This window comes from Protopterus annectens, chromosome 12.part0 (assembly GCF_019279795.1).
Source record: "Protopterus annectens isolate FY-2018-M chromosome 12.part0, PAN1.0, whole genome shotgun sequence".
Taxonomy (NCBI): Eukaryota; Metazoa; Chordata; order Ceratodontiformes; family Protopteridae; genus Protopterus; species Protopterus annectens.
In genome coordinates, this window is record NC_056746.1 from 180097785 (window position 1) to 180111547 (window position 13763).

The window sequence follows — 13763 nt, forward strand, 5'->3', positions numbered from 1 at the left end:
CCTGAACCTAGCAGCCTAGCTAATTACCTGATCTCTCAGTTACCATCCCTCAGTAAGCAAGTGTTGGATGTCGTTCCGGAGGCAATGAGGCCTAGTACTAGAAAATCCTATGCTGAAAAATGGGAAAGATTCTGTTCCTGGAACCAAACTCAGAGGATGGCCACAGCAGCACCCAATTTACCTCAGATTCTTCAATACTTTACTGAGATGCTTCACAAGGGCCTTTCCTTTTCCTCCATCAAAATTCATGCCTCAGCCATTTCAGCTCATTGCAACTCAGAACCACCCCTCTTCTCTCATCCACTGCTGAAGCAGTTCCTCAGAGGGGCCAAAAACTTAAGACCACCCAGGAGAACCCGTACTCCAGCCTGTGACCTTAACTTTGTATTGGAAAAACTCACTGTACCACCTTTTGAGCCAGTGGCAAATGCAGAGTTGAAATTCCTTTCTTGGAAAACATCCTTCCTTTTAGCCATCACTTCAGCTAGAAGGGTGTCTGAATTACAGGCCCTCATGGCAATGGAGCCTTTCATTATCTTTCATGTGGACAGGGTCTCCCTCAGGACCAATCCCTCCTTCATGCCCAAGGTGGTATCCAGTGTGGCCCTTAATCAGTCCTTTTATTTGCCAACCTTCTTTTATAATCCACATTACAAAGGGGAACAAATACTGCACTCCCTTAGATGTGCACAGACAACTTAGATTTTACTTGAACAAGACTAAACCTCTCAAGAAATCTGAACAGCTGCTGGTTGCATTTGCTGCAGGGGCAGAGGGGAAGGCCATATCAAAGCAAACCATTTCTAAATGGCTAGGCCATTGCATTCATTTCTGCTATAAGCACCATGGAAAACCTACCCCACAGGGGATAAGACCACATTCAACCAGGGCTGCATCTACCTCTACAGCCTTTCTCAGAGATGTCTCTACCAGGGACATTCTAGAAGCTGCTACCTGGAGTTCTGTACATACCTTCTCCAAGCATTACCATTTGCCAATTTTCTCTAAATCCAGAGCTGGCTTTGCCACTGCAGTCTTGCAGGGCCTTATAGCTGGTCCTAATGCTATCCAATTTCCTCCTCCTATCCTTAGCTTTGGGAATCTACCCAAATGTGATGAGTGCAACAGTGAAACACGAAGAACATAGTACAGTTGTGTACACTACCCATAAATGTAGATGTTCGAGTGTGTTCACTGTTGCAGTCCTAGTTACCCTCCCTCCAGCCCCCTGACCTCTATTGGCTATATCTCTGTTCTTGTTTACTATGCTTAAAGCTTTTTGGTGTATTTGCTTTTTTATTGGAGGTGTGACCTTGTATATATATTTGCTTCCCATTATGGGGGCACCTGACATCTGGGGCAAGAAAAACTGATGTAATGGCATCGGCTGCATGTTTTATACCCCTGACTACCTGGCGTCATGGAAGATGAGACAGCAACTGATGCAAGACTCAAGACTTTGTTAATCAGGCCGACTGAGTGCTTCTGCAAGCAGATAACCCAAATGTGATGACTGCAACAATGAATACACTCGAACATCTACATTTATGGTAAGTGTAAACAACTGTACTTTTTAGGGAATGAGTCACAGATCAATCATTTAGAATGAGTCACAAATTAATCATTAATAGTTCTTTCTTACAACACTCACTATACAGTGTAAAAGAGATGCTGCATTGTTACTGACATGGAAGTTATTAAGGCACAAATCCAAGATCAATCATACCAAGGCAACTTACTGTTAATATTGATATGTAGACTAAGAAAATTCTTGTCGTAATGTCATTGTCAAGTGGGTGATCAGAAAGGGCAATATATAGATTTAAAAAAAATGACACACTGATTTAAGAAAAATGTAAGCTAGAAATGACATGCCAGAAGCAGATTTCCAAATAGAGTGCCAAGTGATTTGACCAGTAATTGTGAGCAACAAAGCAAGTTGTATGGAATAACAAGATTTTGGGTGAGTAGCAAAAGGACTGAGCAGAAGAATCCATGAGACAATTCTTTGATTTGCTGTTCATTACAGAGACCACACATTGAGGTCCCAAGATTCCAAAAACACACGTAGGACTTAGTTCAGCAAATGTATCTCGGTATTGAAAATGCAACATTGTCATCCTGAGTGAGCCAGAATAAGGGACAAACTTGCAAGGAGTGCCCACAAGATATGCGTTTCTTTGCTCTGTGGACTTGGTGGTGAAGGAGAACTAACAAGTTTATTGCATGGCTAAGGTTGCCATCTGTTCAAATGCCCAAAGTGGGGCATTTTTTTATGGGAACATGAGATTTTGCAGGATAAAAAAATTTCCACCAAAGTAACATTTCTCTGTTGTAGAATGTTTTATGCAATGATTAGAGGAAACTTTAAGACACATTTTTTGTGCTAAAATGCCAGAATATTTGCCTTTTTTTGTGCAGGACACAGTTGGCCAAACAAGGGATGCCTTACTTAAAGCAGCAGGACAGAGGCCAACCTTATGGATTGAGTCTGGAATTTAAAAGTGCTCACTTCCTTGCATGTCAGAATTCAGTTAGTTGATGAGAGATGATTTCAAGTTCGTAACCCAGAAACCTGTTTCACCCATAAAGAGTTGTATAAATTGAGTAAGTTTCTGAACATGCGTATGGCATAGATGTCTCAAGATGCAGCCCTAAGTAGAACCTTGACTTAGTAGGTACATGAGAAGGGGCACCTTGGATGAGTGCCTCCACATTATTCCGCTTCCTGTTTTTTTTGTTTCTGTGATTGTATTCATTCAACAGAGAACTAATCTGAAATTATGTAATCTGGTACTTTTGAAAGTTGTAAGTGGTTTGCTTTATTTTAACCAGAATTTTTGTATTCATTCAACAGAGAACTAATCTAAAATGATGTAACTTGGTACTTTTGAATGGTGTAAGGATGCTCTATTTTAACCAGAATTTTTATTTTTCAGGTTTGGGATATACAAACGTTACAGAATGTAAATACCATCCGAGCACATGATAATCCTGTCTGCACTTTAGTGTCATCACACAATATGTTATTTAGTGGATCTCTCAAAGCCATAAAGGTAAGAAAGTAGTAACCCAAAGGCCTACTTAGGTAGCCCTTGTCATTATATACTGTGGTACATTTGAATGCACCTGTAGTTATTGTCTATTTTCTGATATAGTTTGGACAGATGTAATTGAAAAACAATGTAAATGATACCCTTGAAGTGTTGCAATCTGACAAAAAGATCACTTAAAGAAAGACTCCACCCTGAAGCTTTAGAATTTGTTTTTCATCATAATTTACCACACTGTGACAGAATCACTGTTTCATTTTATATTTTAATTTATTTTACCCCAAAATGGCCATCATGGGCCCTGCCACACTAACATGATTTTGTTTTTCTTGGATATTGTATTTTTCCCCACAGAGCCATATGTTACTCAATTATGTGACTCATCCTAGCCAAACCAGTGCTTTTCCCTTTACTTAGATGTAGCAACAGACTTTACTTAAGGGCTGTTTAATGCCCTTATATCTCAAAACACAGGGAATCTCTGTCCCTGCCGCTGCTCCCTGGTTTTCACCCCATGTAAGAGGCTTACAGATTCTGATACTTGGACTCTGGTGAAGAATCCATAGTATATGCCTCACAAATGCACTCTACTTTGGTTTTGCAGTCTGATGAAGAAGATTATTTGTCTCCTGACTCTCCTTTTGAGGAATTATCCTTTGGGGATACAGTGGTGTGTATGATGGAAAACTTTAACTCGGGTTGTTCCCAAGTCTCAGAGGTTCAAAAGAGAAATTATGAACTCTTGCACATGGATTCACTCGGACCTTCTGCAGTCCCTCCTGTCTATGCTGCAATGTTGGACACATTTACAGTAGTTTCTTAGGCTTCTCACAACCTTCAGCCCCCAAGAAGCCAGGCAGTTTTTATAAAGTACCCTGAGGATCATAATGCTTGTATAGAAGTTCTGTATCTGATCCTGCTGCTGTTTCCATGTCCACAGATAAGCCATTCAAACTGCTTTCCTCTTCCAAGCTTCTGCCTTCTAACAAGGACTGCTGTGCTATGGAGATTTATGGGAAAAAAGCGCATACTTGTGCTACTTTTTTTTACGCCATTAATTATCAGACCCACATGACTAGAAATGGTTCGGCTCTTCTCATCCAGGTAATGGAGAGTTTGACTGACATGGCTGATTCAGGCAGTAAGATTTCTGTTCTCTCTCTCTTCTGAGTTCTGCCTCTCAGTTAGCTCACCATTCCATTAAATGCAGCTATATGATGCAGCTGATGCCTCCTCTAGGGTAGCTGCACCTGGTTCTGTCATGGTGAGATATTCCTGGTTTTGCCTGTAGGCTTTACCTGAGGACATTAAGGCCAAACTTTTAGATTCTCCCTTGGTCAACCAAAAATTTTTTGGCACTGCTCCTACACAAATTTTTTTTTAACACCTTCAGGATAAGGGTGATTTGTTTCTCGTGCATATAGATTGCGTATTTTGTGGTAGATATTTACTGGTTGATTTTAATCATGATTCATATTTTCAAAGTTCATATCTTAATTTTCTATAAGTTGCATTTAATCTTGAAATGTTTTTAATTCAAAATTGATTTTGTGTATGGTCCTTTGATAAGCAAAGTATTTAAGGAAGTGACAGATAATGTGATCTTATTCTGATGAAATTCTGGGTTATGGAACAAAAACATTTAATCTGATTATTAAAATAGTGACTTTTTTGATCCGCGGTAGTGGTGCTGCGGTAGCGTTGTCGCCTCACAGCAAGACGTTGTCCCGTTCGATTCTCAGCTAGAGCGTCTTCTGTGTGGAGGCATGCATGAATGGGCGTGCCTTCGTTGAAGGTTGTGCATCAGGGCTGGTAACTCGGCACATAAAAATCCACTACCAAACATTAGCGGACCGGAGTTCCGCTGTGGCGACCCCTAACCGGGATAAGCCGAAAGACACAACAACATTAAAATAGTGATTTTTTTTGTGGTTGCATATACTTTTTTTATATATTCTTATTTTCATCAACATATTGGTGCACATTAGCATACATGCTGTGGTGAGTGAGTCCTATACTCGTGTGGTTATGGCGTTTTCATCTGGTTATCAGTCGTTTGTACTAATTTTCTGTTTGTTTCATTGTAGACCAAAACATATTATATATTATGTAGCTATCCTGGTATGAGATTTACAGATTGCCCCAAGACACTAATTCTGGAATTTAACAGCAGAAGTTATGATTGCCTCTTGTCTTGGCAAAGATGCAAAGCATTTTATTTTTTATCTTTGCCTTTTGATGTTTGATAGCTTCAGGTATGAATAGCAAAGCCCAACTTTCTAATCACTATGTCAGCAGCCATCCGGTGCAGATTTGAAACTAAAAGATCAAGAGATTTGAAGAAGCAGAAAAATGGCTCTTGAGTTGAAATAAAGTAAAACACCTAGAAATTATTTACACAACTAGCCCTGTCTGTTAAAGCTATTGACACCCGGAGCTGGTTTCCATGTTCAACTGCCACGGGGGCGAATTAATGGAAACACTGGTAAGGGACAAAGAAAGCTGTGCCAGTGTAAAAAAAAAACAGTTAATGGATTAAATGAACATGTTTTGAGTGACTTGTGTTTCAGTGCTAAGCAAAATGAATACCAAACAGTGTTTGTCAGCGTGGATAGGCAAATTAATGCTGTGAGAGAGAAAAAGACCAAAAAAACTGGCAAGGGACAAAAATGAATACGAAACAGGTACTGTTTTTCCACTTCCCATAGTTTTTACAGCTAATAAGACTGAACTGTATGCAAATTGGGTAGGAACTGGCGAGCAAGTGCATAATTTTGACAATTCTCATAATTTGAGTGCTGAGCAAGAAGAGGAGGCTGTCCCTTTAGAGGAGCCCCCCAGGAGGTCCGAGAGGATCTGAAACCAGAGGTAACAGGTGTCCAACAAGGATTGGAACAACACCAGGAATGGTGACAATTATTATGGGCAGAGAACTGTGTGTTCAGGGAGGGGGAGGGGGGGCAGGGGAGGGAGAATGTACCAGTAAATGTTTTGAATCATAATGACAATACAAAAGATGTTGTTTGCATTACGAATACAGATGATGCTGCTTGTACTATCATTGAAAATTACTACAAAGACTACTTTAGTATATACAATTACAGTAGTCAGGCTATCAGTAATGAATGGGCAATATTATTTGAAAAGGGCATTAATTATGTACCTACACCTAATGCCAATATTGACAGATGCCTACTTGATTTGAAATTTTATACAAGAAAATTAAATCTAAGCTGTTATTTTCAAGGTAATGAAGTATCTAACCCCCACGGAGATGCAAAAGAAGCAGTGTGTTTAACCCCCCCCCCATCCCACCCCACAGTCCAGCTCTTTGAAAATGTATGTAGTAATGACATCAGGTCACTGATGTGAAAGACAAAAAGGAGTAATATATTTAATTTAACAGAAGCAGAGACAAAGCTTTTGCACAGTATAACAACAAACAGGTCTGTAAGGGTTATGAAACCCGACAAAGGTGGGGGGCTGGTGGTAACTGACCAACACATGTATATTGAGAAGATGCTGGGGATTCTATATGGTGATGGTTATGAAGAAGTGTCATTAAATGAGCTACATATAGCACACAAGAATATGGATGTTATATTAAATGATTTATTATTAATTTTTCAAATAAGGGAGGAATATAATTATTTAATTCAGACATATCCTAAAGTTCCAACCATATTTGGAATCCTCAAAATACACAAAAGCACTAGCAACCCACCTTTGAGACCTATTGTAGATGCAAAGGCATCAAAAACAACCACTTTAGCTAAGTTTATTGATTTTCACTTGAACCCCATTTTATCAGAATTTAAACATATATTGAAGGATTCTTGGGACTGTTTAAAGAAAATAAAACAAGATTTATATAGGGAAAAGCTGATTATGGCAACTATAGACGTTAAAGATTTGTTTAGCGTTATACCGTATGAAGAAGGACTTGATATGATGTTCTTCGTGTTTCACTGTTACAGTCATTACATTTGGGTAATCTGCTGGCAGGTTGCCCTCAGTCGGCCTGAATAACAAAGTCTTGGGTCCTGCGTCGGTTGCTGTCTCCTCTTCCATGACGTCAGGTCATCAGGGGTATAAAACATGCAGCCGACGCCATTTTATTCAGTCTTTCTTGCCGCACGGTGCCTGAAGCAGAAGCAGTTCGCAAGTGTCAGTCGGCCAACTCCTGAAATTTTCGTATTCGAGTTTCAGAACCAAAGTCTTCAAACTAAAGCTAAGTACCCCGTTGGGGAAACTTTTTCTTGCTCCTTAGCGATGTCAGTAAAAGTTAATAATTGCATTACTTGTGGAAAGCAAATACCTCATAAGGATTTTCATTTGTACTGTATTCCTTGCCTAGGCCCTGATCACAACGTGCCTTGTTGTCGGTTTTATGCTAGATTTAACCAACGCACTATTAAGCGTCGGTATATTTTTGCTTCTAAATATTTTGGTTCAAGATTTAACTATCCTGAATTGTCATTGGTTAGCAATCTGACCACCGGAGTTCACAAAAAACGCATGGAAAAAGACAGAGACAGACCGTCGTGGTCCAAAACTGATGACGAAGCTTCTCCTAAGCCAGTCGCCGGTACTCAGTGAGGCGCTTTTGCAGTCCCTGATACCCGCTACTTTTGAGTCGCAGGCCTCTACCGAGACCCATTCGGAGTCCGGTATGCCACGAGATTGTCAGAGTATTGAACCCGCGGATGTCTCTCCCTTGGATGGGTCCAGAGCCGCTGAGCAGTCACCGGCTTCTGAGGGTGTTCTCAGGCCTCAACATTTTTATATTAAACCGACGCCAGCAACAAAAACAACTTCTGTGTCTAAAAAACCGACGCATGAGCCACGTGATAAGCCTGAGGCTACAAATGACACTGTTACCAGCTCTGTCAGCGTTCAGACTTATATGACTCTCTCTTCCACACATTCTCACATTCAGCCTGCATTAATTATCTCTGAGGAGGATGTGTATCATTTTTTTAAATGACAGCAAGTTAAGAAGGCAGCTGGTCCAGATGGGGTTCAAACCTCCTTTTTAAAAACATGTACTGATTAACTGGCTTCATGTTTTTTTAATAAATCATTAGACCTGTATGAAGTTCCCTTATGTTTCAAACAAGCCACAATCATTCCAGTACCTAAAAAATCCACTATTACAGGATTGAATTACTGCAGGCCTGTTGCTTTGACATCAGTGGTCATGAAGACTTTTGAGATGCTGGTGTTAGCTCACTTGAAGGACATTATAGCTTCCTCATTGGACCCCCTTCAGTTTGCTTATTGAGAGAACCAGTCAGTGGATGATGCAGTTAATATGGGCCTGCACTATATCTTGCAACATCTTGACAACCCAGGGGAATATACAAGGATTCTGTCTGTGGACTTCAGTTCTGCATTTAATACAATAATTCCAGAACTTCTTCAATTGAAACTCACCCAGCACTCTGTTCCTGCTTCCACCTGTCAATGGATCACCAATTTTCTAACCAATAAGAAACAGCAGGTGAAACTGGGGAAATTTACATCTAGCTATCACATGATCAATACAGGTGCCCTCAGGGATGTGTGCTCTCCCCACTACTATTGTCCCTCTCCACTAATGAGTGCACATCTAAGGACCCCTCTGTCAAACTTATTAAATACACAGACAATGCAATTATCATCAGGCTCATCAGGAATGGTGATGAGTCTGCATACAGATGGGAGTTTGAACAGCTGGCCCTTTGGTGTAGTAAGAATAATCTGGAACTTGCTCTTAAAACTGTGGAGATGACAGTGGACTTTAGGAGTGGTACTACAATATTATCCCGCTTTTTATATTTAATACTGCTGTGTCGGTTGTGGAACCCTTCAAGATGTTCTTCGTGTTTCACTGTTGCAGTCATTACATTTGGGTAATCTGCTGGCAGGTTGCCCTCAGTCAGCCTGAATAACAAAGTCTTGGGTCCTGCGTTGGTTGCTGTCTCCTCTTCCATGACGTCAGGTCATTAGGGGTATAAAACATGCAGCCGACACCATTTTAATCAGTCTTTCTTGCCGCGCGGTGCCCGAAACAGAAGCAGTTTGCAAGTGCTGGTCGGCCGACTCCTGAAATTTTCATTTTCAGTTTCAGAACCAAAGTCTTCAAACTAAAGCTAAGTACCCCTTTGGGGAAACTTTTTCTTGCTCTTTACCGATGTCAGTAAAAGTTAATAATTGCATTACTTGTGGGAAGCAAATACCTCATAAGGATTTTCATTTGTACTGTATTCCTTGCCTAGGCCCAGATCACAATGTGCCTTGCTGTCGGTTTTGTGCTAAATTCAACCAATGCATTATTATGCATCGGTATATTTTTGCTACTAAATATTTTGGTTCAAGATTTAACTACCCTGACATGTCGTCGGTTAGCAATCCGACAACTGGAGTTCACAAAAAAACACAAGGAAAAAGACAGAGACAGACTGTCGAGGTGTAAAACCGACGACAAAGCTTCTCCTAAGCCAGTCGCCATTTCACTCAGTGAGGCGCTTTCACAGCCCCTGTTACCTGCTACGTTTGAGTCACAGGCCTCTACCGAGACCCATTCGGAGTCCGGTATGCCACGAGATTCTGCAAGTATTGAACCCGTGGATGTCTCTCCCTTGGATGGGTCCAGAGCCGCTGAGCAGGCACCGGCTTCTGAGGGTGTTTTCAGGCCTCAACATTTGTATATTAAACCAATGCCATCATCAAATATAAGGCCAAAACCAACTTCTATGTCTAAAAAAATGACGCATGAGCCATGTGCTCAGACCCCTATGCCTAAAAAACAAATGATAAAAATGGCTGAGGATTTAATTACCTTGATCTGGGGTTCCCAACCCCCCCCACTAAGAGGCCTAGGCAAGGCACTGATTATGAATCTTCAGATCAGGTTTCCATTTCTTCTGATCAGGAATTTTCTATTCCACCCTATGAGGATTCTGATGTAGAGGAATCCATCCCATCTGCATCTCCTCCTGAGGATTACTCTTTTTGGAGAGACTTTGCATACTTTAAGGGAACATTTTCACTGGGAGAGTGAGGACATCTAAATCAAAAAAGAGGCTTGGGGATTTCCTCCTTCTTCCTCAGCATAGGCCTTTTTGCAATACCTCTTGTATTAGACATTGTTGATGATGTGTTCTCGGAATCAAGCATGGCTCCTGATTCCCTGCCTCCGGCTCCTAGTAAGCCAGACAGATATTACAGGGTTCCTGACTTCCACAAATTTCTTTTCAAAAATCCTGCTGCTGATCCTGAGACTATTTCTCAGGGTCCCAAGGGTGTTAAGGCTTCTACAGCCAAAAATACTTCCCCTTCTGATAGAGATTCCAGGGTGCTGGATAGATGGGGTAGGTTTATACGTCTGCAACCTTGGCAATCAGGGCTTTAAACTGCCAGTTTCATATGCTTAAATATCAACAGCATGTTGTGGGCTTACTGAAACAGAAAGTGATGTTGATTTCTGATTGTATGGAAAATAAAGGGTTACAGGGTTTATTGCATTCAGCAGAACAGGTTGGAAAGCATACTTTGCAATGTGATTTTGATTCCTTGGAGGCCTCTTGTAGGACCGCCGTTACTGGATCTGTGATTAGAAGGCATGCCTGGCTCAAGGAGCAAAATCTGCCTGATCATGTTAAAGCTAAATTGTTGGATGCCCCTTTGCAGCATGATACTCTGTTTGGTAATAAGGCAGAAGAAGTTTTAAAGAAAATGGAAGACAAAGCTAAATCTATGCAAACTGAAACATTTCTTGCAAGTGCAGCCACCCAGGTTCAGTAGGCACTGGCCTACTAAAAATTGTTCCTTTCCTGTGTCCAACAGAGCCACTCAGGGCAAACCCTGGTGCTCAAAAGGCTACAGGTCAAAGCAATGGAGTGTCTCCACCTCCAAATTTGGAGGAAACAAAGCACAACCCTACAGTAAGCAGTCTCAGTGACTTTCCTGTACCATCTCCAAGCACTTATCTTTTGGCAGCACCCTTTGGGTGAAAACTAGCACTTCATGCTCAAAATTGGCAATTAATTACCCAGGATGTGGGTATTAAACATAGTATCCCAGATGTACAGATTTCATTTCCATACTTTGCCAATTCCAAACGGATGGCCAGATCTGCCACAAAACCAGTGGGCAGAGGCCCAGAAACAAGTCATGTCCCTCATGGATATGGGGGCTATTCAACCAGAACCAGAAAAGGAAAAAGGACCAGATTTTTATTCAAGACTTTTCCTGGTACCCAGAAAAGACAATTCATGGCATCCAGTACTGGACTTATCGATTCGGAACATGTTCCTGGACATTCCAAAATTCAAAATGCTGACTTTACAACAGCTACTGCCTATGCTAGGCAAGAAGGCTTGGTTCGTAACTCTAGACTTAAGAGGCATACCTGCATATCCCAATAAGGGAATCATGCAGAAGATAGCTCCACTTCAAAGCAGGTTGTTTGCATTACCAATTCTCTGCACTGCCCTTTGGCTTATCTACTGTGCCCAGGGTCTTTACAAAGTGTCTGGCACCAGTAATTGCATTCTGCAGACAAAGAAACATTCAAATTTATCCTTATCTGGATGATTGTCTCATTCAAGCAGAGGACAAAGACACTCTTCTTCCACATCTGGCATTTGTAAAAAGGTTTCTAGCATGCCTAGGGTGCACCATAAATGAAAATAAATCACAACTGGTACCCTCTCAAATAATTATATTCCTGGGTGCAAGCTTGAATACAACTGCCCAGATGGCTTACCTCACGCCAGACAAACAAAGGCAAAGCTATAAAACACGCTAAACTGTACTGCTGATCTAACCAGCATATCCTATAACTGAAAAGTTCATCTCTACTTGATTCCCAAGTAGACTATTCTCTATCTGTAAAGCCTAGCACTTACTCCTACAGTACTTGCACCTTGATAAAGCACTCTTATTATAGATAGTACCCCACCAGCCCAAAACCCACTTCCCCCGGAGTCCTTTGAAAGTTCTTTATCTACTACTTCCAGCTCAACTGGTGAACCTGGGAATATTGAGGCAATGTTACAATTGCCTCATGTACACAGACAATCCTCTCCTTCTCCCACAAAACACAAATACATGAGAGATGCAACTATACGGCCAAACTGGAGGCTGAGCTCTCTCAACATAGGACTGGCAAGACCAGACAGGAGGAGAAGGCAACCACACACAATACATACCCAGTCACACATGGTACCATCACAACTTCAAATCATACACATACTCACACAAAGACATACTCGGAGGCTCTGGTCAAAAATTTACCAAAACAGCAGAGGCCACCAAAGCAGACACCCAAACAACTACCACCTCACGACCCAACACATGCAACACATAGACCACACAGTCAGAGTGTCAAACAGTCACAGCCCTTAAGGCCAAACAAAATGCCAGACACACTTGTCATTGGTGATTCCATAGTCAGGCACACTGCAGACTGAGTAAGGAGAAGGTCACAGTAAGCTGCCTGTCGGGCTAGAATCACGCACATAAGCACTCAGGTCTCTCAACAGCAGGTACAAGTGACTCAGTCATTGTCCACGCTGGTGTCAACGACCTGAGACGACTACATGAAAAGGGACGTCCGAGAGCTCTCTGATTATGTAGCCCAGGCAGGTATGACCCTGACCTTGAGCAGTATCCTACCTTCACCTAGAATGATGCCACAATACAGTGATAAGATGATCAGCTTTAATAATTGGCTTAAATTCTGGTGTCATTCAAAGGGGATCCAATGTCTGTCTTCCTTGGGATGACATGCTGGACAAGCCACGCTGCTTAGGGACGGCTTGCACCTGTCACCCTGGGCTTCCGGATATTGGCAAAGGCTCTTGCCACCCCATAGTGCCTTTTTAGGCAAGGCTCAAATTCTAAACCTACCACCCTAGAACACCAAAAGGAAAAAACTAAGGGTAATGCTGCTCAATGCCAGAAGTCTCAATCTCAAGATGCACGCACCGAGGCCCTTCTCAATATGGAGAACATCGATGTCTGTGCTGTGACAGAAACCTGGTTCAAGGCTCCTGAGAGCACCCCAGCACTAACAGGTTTCACCTCATATCATACGTTCCGCCCCAAAATCCGGACAACACCAAGAAAGGAGGGTGTCCATATTCATAAAGGACACCCACACCTCAAGGTTGGTGGCATGCATCGGAGACCATCCAGGTGCAATTAACCATAGGCAAGACTGCTCTGCAATTTGTAGCATGTTACAGGCCACCCTCTCAAACTCAGGAACCTCACATGGCCTTCCTGAAAACATTGGAGGGATAAATGTATCTCCAAACACCATCATACTAGGTGACTTCAACTACCCTAATATAGACTGGGAACACTACTCAAGCCCAACACTCTAACCCAAAGATTCCTGGAGTTCATAAACTCAAATGCCATGGAACAACTAGTCACCATCCCCACAAGAGGTGAAAACATACTTGATCTCATCATCACGAACATGGGATCAAAATGTTCAACCCTCACTGGTGAGATCAGATCATAAACTAATCTCGCTGGAGGTCCTCATCCGCCCCACCTGAAGCAAAAAGACCACAGTGAAAAACTTCTCAAAAATTTCACACTTCTAAAACTAGTGTGGTCTCCTTTAAGGCCCCTGAGCCAGTGGTAAACATTACTCAAACCGCTGAATCACTTACAAATGCCTTCTACCAGCACCTACAGGACTGCATGGAT

At 41.8% G+C, this 13763-nt stretch overlaps 1 protein-coding gene across 8 annotated transcripts in view; it reads left to right on the top strand.

Annotated features, from left to right (window-relative positions):
- The window catches only part of TRAF7 (TNF receptor associated factor 7), a 1047901-nt gene that overhangs the window by 808975 nt on the left and 225163 nt on the right, over positions 1-13763 (top strand). For all 8 annotated transcript variants that reach the window (XM_044089204.1, XM_044089203.1, XM_044089206.1 and 5 more), the window contains one exon: positions 2940-3056. In XM_044089204.1, the coding sequence (XP_043945139.1) occupies positions 2940-3056 (117 nt within the window). The remainder of the gene's footprint in view (positions 1-2939; positions 3057-13763) is intronic.